This window comes from Aquila chrysaetos, chromosome W, assembly GCF_900496995.4.
Source record: "Aquila chrysaetos chrysaetos chromosome W, bAquChr1.4, whole genome shotgun sequence".
Taxonomy (NCBI): domain Eukaryota; kingdom Metazoa; phylum Chordata; class Aves; order Accipitriformes; family Accipitridae; genus Aquila; species Aquila chrysaetos.
The window spans coordinates 54533-72321 of NC_054457.1; the positions used below are offsets into that span (position 1 = coordinate 54533).

The window sequence follows — 17789 nt, forward strand, 5'->3', positions numbered from 1 at the left end:
TGTCAAGGTGTTGGTTGTGGGGGGCTGCAGGAGTGGCCTCTGTGGGAGGAGGCCAGGGGTTGCCCTATGTCAGACACAGCTGGTTCCAGCCAGCTCCAAAACAGACCCACCACAGGACACAGCTGAGCCCATCCACCACATGCGTGGCACCTCTGTGAAAATGTATTTAAGAGCAAAAAACACCCCAGGGAGAGAGGAGGGGGAACAAAAAGTGAGAAACAGAGGGAATGCCAAGGCCAACGGAGGAGGAGGAGGAGTCCAAATAAGCTTGTAACCCCCTTTAAAATGTATTTACTCATGCTGTATGAGGTGGTATGTTGCTGTATGAGGTATCAGTCACATGAGACTCAAAGTGAAATTTAGATTTGAATGTTAACCGCTTGCAGCTAAAAACAAATGCTTTAAAGTTAGTCCACAGAAGAAGAAAAACGTGACAAATAACTAATCTAAACCAATTCAAATTCTATATTAACATATTATTCTGTAATAACATATACTAACCTACTGACAAGAAAAAATTCACTTAATCCATGCTCTAAGCAAAGTCTGATCAGCAAGAGTGAACTGTGTTTGCTCAGCCTGGAGAAGAGAAGGCTTTTGTGGGGGGACTTAATAATAGTCTTCCAATACCTCTGAGGAGGTCATCAAGAAACCGAGCCAGGCTCTTCACAGCAGTCTACAGTAGGAAGATGAAAAACAATAGGCAGATACTGGAATAAGAGCTACTCCAACTGGATATAATGAAAACCTTTTTCACTATAACAACAGTTGAGCAGCAGAACAGGCTGCCCAGAAAGGCTGTGCGGTCTCCAGCCTTGGAGACTTGAAACCAGACTTGATAAAGCCCTGAGAAACCCGGTCTGATCTCAAACCATACTTCCTTTAAGCAGGAGGTTGGACTAGAGGCCTCTTGAGGTCTCTTCCAACCTGAATTACCCTATGATCCTATGAACAAGCTTCAAGTCTTAGGTCTGCTATAATTCCTCCAACTACCTAGATGAAGCAATAATAAATTAAGTGTTGACAGAAGTCACAATACAGTTAGATAGGACCAGGCCTTTGACATATGGACAAAGAAGAGCCAGGAGACAGGGGCAAGGATTCAAATGTGGATGTATTTTGTCTGAATGACTTCATTCTTTGAATTGTGTACCACTAACACATATAGAGTAAGATCTGAAGTGTGATATACACCAGATGGAAACATGTTAAATTACAAACAAGACAACAATGGCTAAAGGACTGTACAGGACACCAGCCAGTGATGGCAGTATTCTAGAAATCAAAGCCTGAAGTACAACCTAGCCATGCTTCTAGCACATCTCATCTGAAGAGAGAAGACACTGCTCCTTTCGAGTTGCTATAGTGGTTGAGTAGGCTTACCATGAACCATCACTGCCATAAGAATAACAGATGTTATAATACCACACACAAAAAATTAACCAATTGGTATAAAACATGACTTAAATTAATCTCTTCAGTCTCCTAAAGGTAAGTGAAATAATTGTATCTTAGACCTTTAAAGTTAGAACTGGTTGTTCTCCTCAGTATTGTCACCATCTCTTATAACAATTAAAACATTTCAGAGATTTGCACATCATTTTGCAAGCCTGGATAATTAGGTCTTTTAGAGGGCTGCAAGCAATACACTTATTACTGTAGAATACTATCAGGTTCTTTATAATTATAAAAAAATATAGGAATACTATCTGAACAAGGGCTGGGAAAAGAAAGAATATGATGAATAATGTTACTGTATCACCAACAGTCAGGATGAGGTTTTAACATTTTATAGGAGTAATAAATGATGAAAGCACCTAAAATTAATAAATGCTGTACATAAAAATAAAAGCAATACCTGGAATAAAAAAAGTTAAAACCAGCTAATTTGAAATTTCAATTTCAAGCTAAAGAAACAATTTTTTCAACAAAGTAAAGGAAAATGATCTTACCTTATCTAGTCTTTTTTGCCAGCTTTCTTCACGTTTTACCATGAGTTCAATACAATGAGAGAGTGTAGCAAGGATTCCAGCAGTAGTTGCCTTGAAAGTTATAGCTTCTCCTTTAAAGTCTATGCCATTAATTCCTTTGGGTGTCACATGTGGAAACACTAAAACCAAACATGAATCATTCACTGATAGCTGCCTTTAACTCAAAGAAGCATTTTACATGTATGCTTTATATTACAACTGTTTGAAGAAAACAGACTTGCTAGAAAGTTAATTTAAAAATAAAAATCAAAAGTGCTAATAATTTTCAGCTATCCACAGGATAAGGAAAGATATTCAAAAGGAGGAACACATCCCTTCAGCTTCATCTTGCTATACTGTATTTCAAGTCTGCTTGTAATGCTGTATTACTCTGCACTCTGCAAATCATGTGGGTGGAGGGAGTGGGAATACTTTATAACAATAGCAGTTTGACAGCTTGAAGTGGGGCCTAATTAACACAGAGCAACCTTAAAACATATCTGATATAGCACTAAGAAAGGAACAATTTCAAAATGCAATCAAACCCAAAAGGTAACATTTCAAGGTTGCTTTAAGCAGGTAACTATAGATTTAAAAACCTCAACATAAAAAGGTATGACATAAAAGTATCAAATGTGTTGAATTATCCAAGTACTGTGGGGTTTTGCAGTTCCCACAACTACTTCATGCTGTCAACCAGGCCATCTGTTGCTAAGCCTATTTAAACAAGTCACTTAATGTGTGACAAAAAGTACCTATTCTATGTCAAACTCATATGTAGGTTGACAGAATAACAAATCAAACACTACACATTAATGTCAGAAAATATTAGAAAGCAGAAGTAACACCCATGTTGAAGCTGACTGAGCCCAGCAAGTTAAAGTAACTCCTGCTATGCCATGGGGCAAGCTAATGACTTATCACCCAGTTGGATATTGCTTTCTTTTCCCGGTCTGTCAGTTTGTCAATGTGCCACTGTTATGGTTTAAAGAGAACAAATAAATATTTGTGTAAATTTATCCAATATCTGTCTGCAAGAGTAAAGCAGAGCTTTCAAGCAGCTCAGTTCTTGTAGGGAAGAGAAATGCAATTGCTGTTCTCTAATGGTAGAGCACAATATCTACACTTAAGGAACAGAAAGCAAGCATCACATGGTCTTAAGCAATGGTTTAAGTCTCCAGAGATTTTATATGTCCTCCTTTCAGAAGGAATCAAACTTTTTCAAACAGATGTTTACACACCACACACTACTTCAAATACCTCAATAAACATACATACTATGGTAGAACACAGCTTATTTTTTTGTTTCATGTTAATCAAGAATACTCCCTAAAAGGTAAAAATGATGGGAGTGAAAGAAAGAAAGATCAATCTGTTTCAGAAGCAATAATGAGCTCTCCTCCCCCTAACAGCTGCAGAGGGAACACAGAAGAGGCTAAAACTGAAAGTGGTATAATCTGGCAAGGAGGCGATGCAGTGGATTCACTGAATAATGAAAACACTTCACTAATGAAAAAAATACAGTTTATACTAATAATATGTCCTGCTGGTGTAGACCATGTTCATGAGCAGGCTTACCAGCACAGCTATGCTACTTATAGATGTGATTTTTCTCTTAAGTACGCAACATGCTAGACACACTGAAGAAATTACCCCTGGCTACAACAGTATAAAATCATTTCAGAAATCTATGGTAGACTGTAAGGGAGATGCAGCAACATAGCCTCATTTCCTGGAAAAAAGCCAGCTTTTGTTCCTGGATATCTTTAGGTCTCAGCTACAACTCATTAATACGTCCATACAGTTTCAGTCATCGTATATTCGAAGTCATTCTTTAATGACTAGTCTCAAAGTAGCAGTGATACATACAGAGTTTGCAGTTTCAAAGTCAGTGTCCATAGTTCCTTTCAGCCATTATAATTCTGGACAAAACCAAACTTGTTTCAGAAAGGCGCAAGGCCTATTTCTTTGAAGATAAGATCACTCAAGATATTCCTTACTGTGGTTGGGAGTATTTTGATTCACTCCTAATCACAGGAGACATTTGTCTTCCCAGAACATGTCAGAAGACAGCCTCAAGCCCTGTCTCGGCAACAGCTGAACTTCAGCACATTAGAAGTATTTGTCAGGAGATTTTTTTCTATTTGGAGAGCCTGAACATCTTTTCTATTCCTTTTTGTCACAACCCAGACTGGACAGACCAGGGAGTCCTGTTTAATTTGAAATTCCCTCGGGCTAAATTAAGGTGAAATGACACCAGACACCAAACGATCAGTTAAAGATTTTATTCATGACAAAAGCAAACTGAACTGGAGAGGCATAACAGTAGGTGGCGGGGTTTCTCACAACAGGAGGTGGCATAAGACTACTTCTGTAAACCATGTAACCATATACATCAATTCAGGGAATAAGGAGAGCCCTCCCGTTGAGTCACGAGGTTCAGAGCAGACCCCCTTGCTTTCTAGACTCCTCCTCAGAGAAGGGCCCAGGGGTGGCTGGATCTACTCTTAGTCCCAGACTTGGTCAACGGTTTATATCTTGAAATGGATGAGGTGTAAGGATTGTGGAAAAGGAAAAGGAAAGAGAGAACAAGACAGAGAGAGAAAAAGGAAGAGAGAAAGATTTCACCAGTCCTGGGCCCAGCATTGGTTCAGTCAGCCGAGGTGTCCAGTCAGCCTAGAGGTCCAGTTCTGGTGGGCTTGCGCACCTGGGGCTTCAGTTTGTGTCCTTTTATCATCCTTGCCCCTCCTTCGGGTGGGCACCTGAACTTGTCAGGTTAATGAGCAGTTTGTGAGCCTTTGGGCTTGGGGGGTCGTCTGGGGAGTAACTTCTCCTTCCCTGCAGACATGGCCATTGTTTGATCTTTGTATCAGAACAGCTTATCAGAACAGGGAGCTGCGCACCCTCCAGCACACCCTCCCCCTCCTGTTGCTGATGTCTGTGCTGATGGGCTTTACACCTTGGCTCCTTGCTGTGCAGGGTTTGTCTTCAAGCAGAACTTGTCCCACCACAATGTTTGAGACATTAACTCTTTCAGTCTCTCACACTTGTTTACACCTTTTTTTCATGTCAGCTACAAGACTGAGTGTTTCAAAATGAAATCTTGCATCAGGAGATCTGTAGGTTCAAGTTAAAGGCTAATAGGAAAGTGTTCTTATCATTGCAACTGCTCTTCTAGCCTGGTGATCAAACTGTATGTAGCCAATTGAAAGAAGCAGCAGTATGATTTTTCTTCTACTTTAACTTCAATTTGAACATCTACCAAGTGGTTCCTTTTTAATTGTCCTGTTTTTAAGCATTTTGTTTTATTTGTGAATTGTTTTCTCTTGCCTTTCTTATAATGGATTTTTCATACCATGCTTTAGCCTTCTTCAATAGCTCTTCAGCCCTTCTCTCCTACACACCTCTATGTCTGTTAGGATAGATCAGTTTTCCCTTCTTGTTCCTACGATGTTATTTGTAATACTTTTCCAGATGTCCCAAACATCACCTGTTTGATCAAATCTGTTTTCCAGTGAAATGGAAGGTTAGTTTTAAAAGAAAGTAAGTAGAAAAACAAAGTTCCTTTATCTTTTCCATTTTATGCCACCTTAACATCTTATGTCACTAAACTAATTCTAAATGAAAGAGAAATGGTTGGGTGCATGACCCATTTATTGATACCTACTGTTGTTGATTTTCTGTGGATAGCAGTAGTATCAATACAATTAGTTTTCCTCCAAGAACAACCTCATTATTTCAGCAATATGTTGGTGAATATTCTTCCTCTATTCAAAGCATAAAAACCCACCACAAATCCCACTGTGTTTTATATCAAATTTCTCTTTCAGCCTCTCTCTATACCATTTACATCTTTGTAGTTCCAGTACAAAACCACCTTCCGTCTTCAAAGAGGTTCCCTTAAGTTTCACCTGTTGCTCTTATTCTTACATAATTTAACCCCAAATACACTCATTTTCCTGAGCAGATGGATGGGAACACTTCTTGATCAAGATTCTACATTCTTAAAATATAATATCCCAATGGGTAAATATGCATCAGCCAGGCTCTCCCTTGGTGCTTTATACAAATGATCAGTTTCAGTTACCGGATTTTCTAATTGGAAAGTGAGCAATAAATTTAAATACCTTCATAGTGCTCTTTTTAACTCTTCACTCAAAGATCCTAGAGAACACAGAAAAGAAAAAGCCTATCCAAAATGTCTTCTTCAGAGCAGTACACAAATCTCTACAGTCATGCTAACTTTCTCCTCCTACCCAGGGAAGGTGCAGAAGGGAACAAATTTCTAAAGACAGTGTGAGTATGGCCCCTTAAATCAGTCTTAAATGTAGTGATTTGAGCACTACATTGGTGCACTAGTGGTTTGAACAGTAGACTCAAACACTCCTCCTTATCATAGTAGGCTAAATAAGAGGTTGAATCCATGCTTCGCACTTCCTGGAGCAGTGACTGCACAACAGCCCCATGTTTAGAATACAGGCAACCACTTCTCAGCTACAGTCAAAAAGACTGTTCCAGTCATTCCAGGACTGGATAGAGACTTCAAGAAGGGAACCTGAAACTTGAGAAACCAAAGAATCTTAACAGCTGCTCTGAGGCAAAGCTTCAGAAAAGGGTGAAGTTTAAGATAAATCTTTCATTATCAGTTAGCCTGAGTAGTTTTCTGCTCAATACACAGGTGTTGTGGTTTAACCCCAGCCAGCAACTAAGCACCATGCAGCCACTCACTCACTTACCCCCCCTAGTGGGATGGGGGAGAGAATCAGAAAAAAAAAAGTAAAACTCATGGGTTAAGATAAAGACAGTTTAATAGGACAGAAAAGGAAGATAATAATAATGATAATAATAATAGAATTAGAATATACAAAACAAGTGATGCACAATGCAATTGCTCACTACTCGCTGACCAATGCCCAGCCAGTTCCCGAGCAGCGGCCCCTGGCCAGCTTTCCCCCTAGTTTATATACTAGGCATGACATCATATGGTATGGAATATTCCTTTGGCTAGTTTGGGTCAGCTGTCCTGGCTGTGTCCCCTCCCAACTTTTTGGGCACCCCCAGCCTACTCACTGGTGGGGTGGTATGAAGAGCAGAAAAGGCCTTGACTCTGCGTAAGCACTGCTCAGCAGTAACAAAAACATCCCTGCATTATCAACACTGTTTCCAGCACAAATCCAAAACATAGCCCCATACTAGCTACTATGAAGAAAATTAACTCTACCCCAGCCAAAACCAGCACAACAGGCATGGGTGTCTCAACCTGAGACACCTACTTCTCCCACTGCATCACTTATGATTCCACTTTAGAGTCTAATTTTTCATTTCTAATCAAGCTTTGCAGCACTCAGCTACTAAATCTTTGATGGATTTAGACCTTAGAAATCAGAGGCATAGAAAAACTAAAATGAAGATAAAGCTTTTAATAGAAATAATTGATGGAAAGTAAATTTAATGGAATCAGGATTCATAAGAACTGGAATTAGAAGTTTTGCAGAAAGCAAAGGGTTGAAGAAATTATTTTCTGTAGTGAGCTATAGTGAGTGAGTTTATATACAGGTACCCATAATACATAGCAATTTCTTAGCACACAAGTTCCTAAAGACTTGATAACAGAACTTTTTACAAGAGGAATGTGGATTATCACTTCAAATTCCTGTTAAACACATGATAAAAAAAATGAAGTCACTTTGTGTTCTAAAATGACCAGATGTACTAAAGATACACTTTCCTAATGACATTCCACATAATGAATGTGTATATATAGCAGATACACCAGAATAACGTAGATATGAAGAAATGTTCTAAAGGTAAATTAAGCTGAAACTCCTACATCATTCTACAAAAATTAAGTTTGACAAAGACATCTTTTTCAAAATGAATCATGCAGTGAAATTAAATTCTCACTTAACATTTTTTAAAGAAGGCTTTTTCAGTTTCCTGAAGTTTGTTCTGACTTAACAGTCCTCAAAAATGTAGACTTTTATATATAAAATAGGGTTAGTGGAACTGTGGACTTGCTTACAGGTGAGTGTTGCAAGCTTGCTTATCTTTGCTGATAAGAGGCAAGAAAGATTTATTCAAAACTTCAGAGTTATACACTACTTAACATCTGAAATCAGCACTACAATTAATCCTTAGCAGAGCAAGCACTTGATATCATTGAAAAAATCTACTCATATGATTAATTCTCTGGAAGTATACTGAAAGCTCCTTCCATTTCCTTTCCTCGTAACAGTTTTGGCAATAATCTAGAAAGAGCACTTAAATACAGCAAGGAAACATGCAACACACGGGGAACTAGAGCCAGTTAAAAAGAAAACAGAAGATAGAAAAGGCTTATTTTGCCCATATATTTTCCAGGTTCTTGAAGAAAGTGTCTACATTTTTAAAAATGCTTTTGGTAAGTACTTCTTTTGGAAATTCCATCAGATTTGAAACTGTACTGCTTCAAAGTTTTGTGAACCAAACTCTAACAAATACTGAATTGTCAACAACTAGAAAATGTAAATACTGAAATAATTTCAGTCAGGAAACAAGAGAAAGTATAAGAAGAATACAAATAGATTTTTAAATGCATACACAACTTCTGGCCTGCCAGAAGTATCAGATTTCTAAAACAGCAAGACTTGCGTGAGTTCTTCACTTTAACTGCATGGATGCAGTGAGTACAATGACTATAACCAGATCATTTAAGATAAGAATAAAAATCAGAATTCTGTTCATCATAACATTGGAAAATACAGTTTAAAAAAGTGCTAAAATTATGATGAGTGAGAATCAGTAACAATGTTGACTTAACCATTATGTAGCCATAGAACTTAGAAAAAAACATAATGGGGCACACCTATCTGGAAAAGCATTGTGCTCTGCCACACTGCTAAAGCAGATAACACTTGCAAGAAAAACTGCAATTGCCTGTTACAAATCTCAGTTCCCAATATCTGAATGATGCAGCCGTTTCAACAGAATTTTGTAGTGGAAATGGCTTTGGACACAGAATAGGAAATTCCAGTTTGACAGGCTTGCATTAATATTTGTGCGAGTTAAGAATAACTCAGATTATCATTCCTTAGTTGCTTTTCATGATTATCTTAACACGAATAAGAACTTCCTGTCACATACATTCAAATAACTATTCTTGTCATTTTCTGCTTAGAAAAGAGCATAAATACCCATCTTGTATCAGGCTTATCATACCATTCATATGAATTTTCAGTGAAAAAGTTGACACACTTACATTTTTCCTTACTGCTGTTACTGTTATGTAAAAAATCCCCATCAGGACGCATTGTAGGGAAATCATCTTCATCATCTTCTACCACTAAATGTGAGAGAGAGAGAGAGAGTGTGTTATGGGAGTGAGAAAGCTTTCCCAATTCTTTAGTGTGCAAGAAAGAACTAAGAGCATCTTCATGGCTAATGGCTAAGCAGCATTTAATATTTTTTCCTATAACAAGTCATGAACCCCCCCCCTTTTTTTTTTTGACCCGAGACCACTATCAACATTACTGTCAGAAACCATCAGGAGACTAACATTTGCTCAGTGTTGAAATTTAGCACTTGATTCGGTGGTAAGAACATCATTATCTCAGTGTTACAACTGGATAAGCAGAGCGCCACAATTGAGCAACTATCTACTCTTTTACACTAGAAAGTTCTCGAAGAAGTGGAATGGTACTTATCTACTGTTTTCTCACTACCAAAAGTTTCAGGCTGCCAGAACAAACGTGGGGATGAATATAAATGCCTCAGGAGAGTGCATGAATATGACAACAAGCTATGCTCTGGGAAGAAACAATTCAGAGATATGTAGACATCCACACCTGAGTCTACTAGGACCTCAAGTGTGCACTCAGTGCTCTAGCTGCAGCCAATACATCTCAGGAGCATTCATTATGGCAGAACCTTTGCCTTTTTAAAAGAATGTATTGTTCCTATCAAAACTAATATCCTATTGTTTTTCAAAATAAAGGTAAGAGACACAGCAGTAAACTAACTTGAATTCATCTTATGGGGGTAAACAATTATTGTTCTATAACATCAAATGCTTAAAAGAACATTTCTTTTATACAGTTGACAGCTACAGGTTAATATTTAAGTTAAGCAGATTTTTATGGGAATCCAACTTCTGAAGTGAAAATAGTTAACATTGTTTATGCAGAAATATCTAGAGAGTAAATTTAAGATACGTATTTTATTTATATGGTATCAAATGCTATAGTAACTATAGGGCTATTACTGTGTAAAAAGTTAAATTCTATGGAGATAAGAGTTTTCAATTACAGTTTTACCTTTATCCCTCTGGAGTTCATCTTTGGAAACTGCATCTGCACAGGCATCAAAGTATTTCTGTAAAGTATCAACTTGTCTACACAAGATGTCTCTAAAGGTTTCCATTTCTGCAAGCTTCTCACGTAAGCTATGGCCCTTCTGAAAACACAAGAGAAAAAAGGCTTAAATGCTTCTACATACTCAGCAATAGTTCAACGCCAAAAAAAAAAAAAAAGGATTTCTGCAATTATGAAGAACAAATTCTTCAAGTACACTAAAGACATTTCAGATATCAGCAGCTATGAAATACTGTTAATGTTAGAACAACATAAGAAACTATATAAAAGTGTTTCTTACTCATTTTGTCCACTGGTCTCAATTTTTCCTCTTGACTGCATCTGCTACTTTAGAGCATTCAATAAAAGCTTATTAAAAACACGATCTTGCATGCTACCAGGTTTATGCCTATTTGCCTGAAAACAGTCAGTTCTAGTTTAAGATCTTTGTTCTAATCTTTACTCCCCTCTTTCTTGTGCTGCTCCTCTTCTGCTCTCCCAGAAGTACAGCCCACCCAAGTTCAAATGTTAAATATTTATACACATGAAACAAGGAAAGACATCATTTGTCAATCAGTATTAATCAAATTTGTTAAGTCACAGAATCAGCATTTCCTTTCATTTAGAAGCCCTGATATTCTCAGAAGTATGCTAGGAAAGGTTAATAAATCTTCCCACAGGTTTGATTTTCTTGCCATTCAAAAATGACACCATAGTTTAAGAGGGACAACTGCATAGAGGCATGAAAAAGCTTCCTGTATGATCTGTTCATCATCACATGCTGAATTACTAATGCTTATAATAAACCAAAGATTTTGGTTTATTTTCCTATAATTGTGTGAATAAGTCTTCACATAGCTTATTTCCTTTCCAGTTGTGTGTGTTATTTACACACCAATACTAAGAAAATGTTATTCACTAACCTTGAATGAAGAGGTGGATGTTGCAGAGTATCCACTTGCTCCAGAAACAAGAGACACCATGGAGCCATGGCGTCGTAAACTTGACTCTGATCCATAGCCAGATTCAGTCTAAAAACCAAACCACACACAAAACTAGAGTGCTGAGGCTTTTAATAAAAAAAGAAATCATGAAAGCAAGTTTAATGTCATCTCCTCTAAAACCAGCCCATTTGTTTCTTGTCAGGAAGCAGCAGGGGCTTAATAACTCAGATTGTTTCTGCAAGTTTAAGATGTTGATGTAGCATCTGTAAAGTTACTATGAATCTATTTCTATAAATCTGGGAAAAAGTAGTTATCTGCAACTTATTATGTGCCCCCAAAAGAACAAGACAACATATATTTAAGGGTACAAAAAAAGGGGTAATGTTTCCATTATTTTGGTATATGTAATCCCTACCAAGCAATTTTCACATAGCATTCGAAAAACCTACAGTACTCTACAATTAATCAAGGAATTAACATGGTTCAGTTCGAAGACAATCAACAGCCTTGGTTAATCCTTCCAATCATTCAAATAGTGCCACTTTAGTTTTAAAAGCAACAAAATAAGTAGAGATCATCAAAAAAACAGATAATTACTGCTATCAATTTTTTTTCTTGTTCCAGACATCTTTAGCAATATTCTTTATACTAGACTGAAATTATTTTTGACAAAGAACAAAAGTCTACATAAAACAAGGTGAGATACTGAAAGCAAGAGGAAGAAGACAAATAATAGTAACTAACTAAATAATGCAAAAATTGAAAAACATCTCTTGATTAAAAGAGCATGAAAAAGATCTAAAAATATTAAGTTTGACAAATGTCCTCACAAGTGAATCAGAAGCAGATACTGAGGAAATGGAAGAAAATTATTTCCCTAAAGGTTAACGTAAAATGGCCCGTGCATGTCAAAGGAGAAGAAAATCACTGAAAGAGAATGTAAGACAGTGTTGGAAAATCTCACTCCCTAACTATTGTATCATTAGTCCTTATAGTATTAAATTGTACGGCATAGTTGAAGCCCTGCCAGCGATTAAGCAGAATTGGGGAAAAAAAAATAAAACTCATGGGTTGAGATAAGAAAAGTTTAATAGAACAGAAAAGAAAAAAAATAATGATAATAATCACAATAAAAAAATGACAATAATAATAATAATAATAGGATTGGAATATACAAGTGATGCACAATGCAATTCCTCACCACCTGCCAACCGACACCCAGTTAGCCCCAAGCGGCGATTCCTTCCAGCCCCACTGCCCCCAGTTTATATACTAGACATGACATCACATGGTATGGAATACCCCCTTGGCCACTTTGGGTCAGCTGCCCTGGCTGTGTCCCCTCCCAACTTCTTGTGCCCCTCAAGCCAACTTGCTGGCTGGGCATCAGAAGCTGAAAAATCCTTGACTTAGTCTAAATATTACTTAGCAACAACTGAAAACATCAGTGTTATCAACATTCTTCTCATACTAAATACAAAACAAAACACTATACCAGCTACTAAGACGACAATTAACTCTATCCCAGCCAAAATCAGGACAGTATCCACCCCTTATTCTATACCATTTATGTCATACTCATTTCCCATACTTTCCATTACATCCTAGTCAATCATCATCACCTTTTCCATCCTTTGATATATATAGAGAGAAAGATACTTAAGTATACACACACAGCAATATAATTTCCTTAGTTTATGGGCCATGATTATAAAATGTTCGTTGAGTTCATTTAGTCCCCGACTCTGGGCTCCATCTGTCATACCAGTCTTTCTGGGCAGGAGGGATGGTGCAAAGTCCTCTCAGTCGGCAGAGCAGGATCGGGCTTCAGTGCGGTGTGACGAGCAGGTGACATTGGACGCAGCAGGAGGATGGTGTGCACCGTTGGATTGTTGCATGCTGGAGTCAGTTCTGGTTCCATCACTACTGTGCTTTGCTCAGTTTTATCACAGTTCATTCTTGCTTGATCTAAGTAATTCTTACTGTAATACTATGGATATAGTATATAACAATTATAGTAATGATAACATACAGTAGCAGGGTTATATAGCAACTAATATCATACAGGTTAATTCTGGCTATTCTCACCTAAAATCAAATCCCCCTGAGGCACACATCAGACTTGCCATCTTTTCACATCACCCACCAAGTGCACCCAGGTCCTTGAGCAAAAGCAATCCCATGAATGGGTTTACCTTTGCCTGAGGCAGGAGTAACCCAGACTGTCTTCCCTAGCATATTTTTTATGTGCACTACAGGGACTTTATCCCCTTCTACAGTATGTAAAAGTTCTGACTGGGCAGGGCCACCCCAATTGGCAGATCATCTGGTGTTGACTAACCAGGTGGCTTTTGCGAAATGTGTATCCCAATGTCTGAAAGTTCCACCCCCCCATTGCTCTCAATGTAGTCTTTAACAGTCCATTGTATCGCTCAATTTTCCCACAGGCTGGTGCATGATAGGAGATGTGATATACCCATTCAGTGCCATGCTCTTTAGCCCAGGTGTCTATGAGGTTCTTTCAAAAATGAGTCCCATTGTCTGACTCAATTCTTTCTGGGGTGCCGTGTCGCCACAAGACCTGCTTTTCAAGGCCCAGGATAGTGTTCCGGGCGGTGGCATGGGGCACAGAATATGTTTCCAGCCATCCGGTGGTTGCTTCCACCATTGTAAGCACATGGCGCTTACCTTGGCGAGTTTGTGGGAGTGTGATATAGTCAATCTGCCAGGCTTCCCCATATTTATATTTCAGCCATCGCCCTCCATACCACAGGGGCTTTAACCCCTTGGCTTTCTTAAATGCAGCACGTTTCACATTCATGGATAACTTGTTGTGAGAGACTGAAAGAGTTAATGTCTCAAACATTGTGGTGGGACAATTTCTGCCTAAAGAGCAACTCTGCATAACAATAAACCCTGCCCAGCAAGGAACCAAGGTGAAAAGCAGCCCCTGAGCACCCATCAGAACAGACATCCTGTTCTGATACAAAGATGAAACAATGGTCACTTCTGCAGGGAAGGAGAAGTTACTCCCCAAAGGACACCCAAGTCCCAAAGGCTCACAAACACCTCATGACACCTAATTGGCCTAATAAGTTCGAGAGCCTGCCTGAAGGAGGCGTAAGGATGATAAAAGGACATGAAATGAAGCTCCATGTGCGAAAGCCCACCGGAACTGGACCCCTCAGCTGACTGGACCCATCAGCTGACTGAACCAATTCTGGACCCAGAACCGGTGAAATCTTTCTCTTTCCCTTTTTCTCTCTTTGTCTTGTTCTCTCTTTCGTTTTCCCTTTCCATAATCCCTACACCTCATCCCTTTAAAACATAACACCGTTGACCAACTCTGGGACTAAGAGTGGTTCCAGCCGCCCCTGGGCCCTTCTCTGAGGAGGAGTCTAGAATGCAAGGGGGTCTTCTCTGAACCTCGTGACTCAATGGGAGGGATCTCCTTATTCCCTGAATTGATGTATATGGTTACCACAGGTTACACAATTCACTAAGGTAGTCTCATGCCAATACCTGTTGTGAGAAACCCCGCCACCTACTGTTATACCTCCCAAGTTCAGTTTGCTTCTGTCATGAACAAAATGTTTAACTGATTGTTTGGTGTCGTTTCACCTTAATTTAGCCCGAGGGATTTACGAATTCAACACGACTCCCTGGTCTGTCCAGCCAGGGTCCTGACACTTGTGCAACAGTATCCATGGTCAAGTCCACCCCTCGTTCACGAGCCCATCTATATGTTGTATCTCTTCCCTGATGGCCTGAGGTGTCATAGGCTCACTGAGCTATAAATAATTCAGACTTATGTTGCCAGTCCAGGTCCACCTGAGACACTTCAATCTTGGCAGCCTGATCCACCTGTTGGTTGTTTTGATGTTCTTCAGTGGCCCGACTCTTGGGTACATGAGCATCTACATGATGTACTCTGACAACCAGATCCTCTAGCTGGGTGTACTGGGTCTGGCTGAGATGGAGTTAATTCTCCCCATAGCAGCCCTCGTAGAGCTGTGCTCTGCATCAGTAGCTAGAAAGGTGTTGATAACACACCAGTGTTTTGGCTACTGCTCAGCAGTGCTGGCACAGCATCAAGGCTGTCTCTCCAACATTTTTGCCCCCACCCTCAACGGCAGGCTGGGGCTGGGCAAGATCTTGGGAGGGGACATAGCCAGGACAGCAGACCCAAACTAACCAAACAGATATTCCATACCATATGACGTCAGCTCAGATATAAAAGCTAAGTAAAGGGAGACAGAAGGGGGGCATTTTTGTCTTCTGGAGCAACCACTACTCGTACTGAAGCCCTGCTTCCCAGGAAGTGGCTAGACATCGCCTGCTGATGGGAAGTAGAAAATAACATCATTTGTTTTTCTTTGCTTTCACGCACGACTTTAACTTTCATTTTATTAAACTGTCCTTATCTTGACCGACGAGCCTTTTGTTATATTTTCTCCCCCCTGTCCAGCTGAGGACGGGGAGTGACAAAGCGGCTTTGGGGGGCACCTGGCAACCAGCCAGGGTCAACCCACCACACCGGGATGCAATATCTTGCCACAGTGCGGCAGCCCAAATGGGTTTACCTCTGCGCTGCCAGTTGCTCTGCTTCCATTGCTGTAACCACCCCCACAGGGCATTTGCCACCATCCATGAGACAGTATAGAGATAGAGCACTGGCCACTTTTCTCTTTCAGCAATGTCTAACGCTAGCTGGATGGCTTTCACTTCTGCAAACTGACTCGATTCACCTTCTCCTTCAGCAGTTTCTGCGACTTGTTGTGTAGGACTCCATACAGCAGCCTTCCACCTCCGATGCTTTCCCACAATGCGACAGGACCCATCAGTGAACAGGGCATATTGCCTCTCATTTTCTGGCAGTTTATTATACAGCAGGGCCTCTTCAGCATGTGTCACCTCCTCTTCTGGTGACATTCCAAAACCTTTGCCTTCTGGCCAGTCCGTGATCACTTCCACAATTCCTGGGCGACTGGGATTTCCTATGCGAGCCTGTTGTCTGATCAGTGCAATCCACTTACTCCATGTGGCATCAGTTGCATGATGTGTAGAGGAGACCCTCCCTTTGAAGGTCCAGCCCAGCACTGGCAGTCGGGGTGCTAAGAGGAGCTGTGCTTCAGTACCAGCCACTTCTAGAGGCAGCTCGAACTCCTTCATATGCTGCCAATATCTCTTTTTCAGTTGGAGTATAGCGAGCCTCGGATCCTCTGTATCGCTGACTCCAAGACCCCAGGGGTCGGCCTCGGGTCTCCCCGGGTGCTTTCTGCCAGAGGCTCCAGGTCCAGGTAGGGCCATTTTCCCCGGCTGCAGTACAGAGCACATTTTTAACATCTTGTCCTGCCCAGACTGGTCCAAGGGCTACTGCATGAACAATCTCCCGTTAAATTTGTTCAAAGGCTTGTTGTTGCTCAGGGCCCCATTTAAAATTGTTCTTCTTCCGGGTCACTTGATAGAGAGGGCTTACAATCAGACTGTAATTTGGAATATGCATTCTCCAAAAACCCACAACACCTAAGAAAGCCTGTGTTTCCTTTTTATTAGTCAGTGGAGACGTAGCTGCTATTTTGTTGATCACGTCCATTGGGATCTGACGACAACCATCTTGCCATTTTATTCCTAAAAACTGGATCTCCTGTGCAGGTCCCTTGACCTTACTTTCTTTTATGGCAAAACCAACCTTCAGAAGGATTTGGATTATTTTCTTCCCTTTCTCAAAGACTTCTTCTGCTGTGTCACCCCATACAATGATGTCATCAATGTATTGCAGGTGTTCTGGAGCTTCACCCTTCTCCAGTGCAGTCTGGATTAGTCCATGGCAAATGGTGGGGCTGTTTCCACCCCTGGGGCAGTCGATTCCAGGTGTACTGGACACTCCTCCAAGTCAAGGCAAATTGTGGACGACACTCTGCTGCCAGAGGGATTGAGAAAAACGCATTAGCAATGTCAATTGTGGCATACCACTTGGCTGCCTTTGACTCTAGTTCGTATTGAAGTTCTAACATATACAGCACGGCACTCCACTCCCCATTAGACTTTTGCACTGGCCATATGGGACTATTAAAGGGTGAGCGAGTTTTGCTGATCACTCCTTGGCTCTCCAGTTGGCGAATCAACTTGTGGATGGGAATAAGGGAATCTTGGTTAGTGCGATACTGCCACCGGCACACCGTTGTGGTAGCAATTGGCACTTGTGGTTCTTCAACCCTCAGCAACCTCACAATCGAAGGGTCTTGAGAGAGACCAGGCAGGGTAGACAGCTGTTTAACTCCCTCTGTTTCCAAGGCAGCTATACCAAAAACCCACCGATACCCCTTTGGGTCCTTAAAATACCCTCTCCTGAGGTAGTCTATGCCAAGGATACACGGAGCCTCTGGACCAGTCACAATGGGGTGTTTCTGCCATTCATTCCCAGTTAGGCTTACTTCAGCCTCCAATACAGTTAACTCTTGGGATCCCCTTGTGACACCAGAAATACAAATGGGTTCTGCCCTTTATAGCTTAATGGCATTAGAGTACACTGTGCACCAGTGTCT

General features: G+C 40.3%; 1 protein-coding gene across 7 annotated transcripts in view; it reads right to left on the minus strand.

Annotated features, from left to right (window-relative positions):
- LOC121232777 (ceramide transfer protein-like) overlaps nucleotides 1-17789 on the minus strand; it is a 116747-nt gene that overhangs the window by 19761 nt on the left and 79197 nt on the right. For 6 of the 7 annotated variants that reach the window (XM_041121219.1, XM_041121224.1, XM_041121221.1 and 3 more), the window contains 4 exons: nucleotides 11221-11328; nucleotides 10262-10400; nucleotides 9208-9291; nucleotides 1953-2110 (listed from right to left, as the gene is read on the minus strand). In XM_041121219.1, the coding sequence (XP_040977153.1) occupies nucleotides 1953-2110; nucleotides 9208-9291; nucleotides 10262-10400; nucleotides 11221-11328 (489 nt within the window). The remainder of the gene's footprint in view (nucleotides 1-1952; nucleotides 2111-9207; nucleotides 9292-10261; nucleotides 10401-11220; nucleotides 11329-17789) is intronic. The other variant, XM_041121223.1, reaches the window with a different exon arrangement.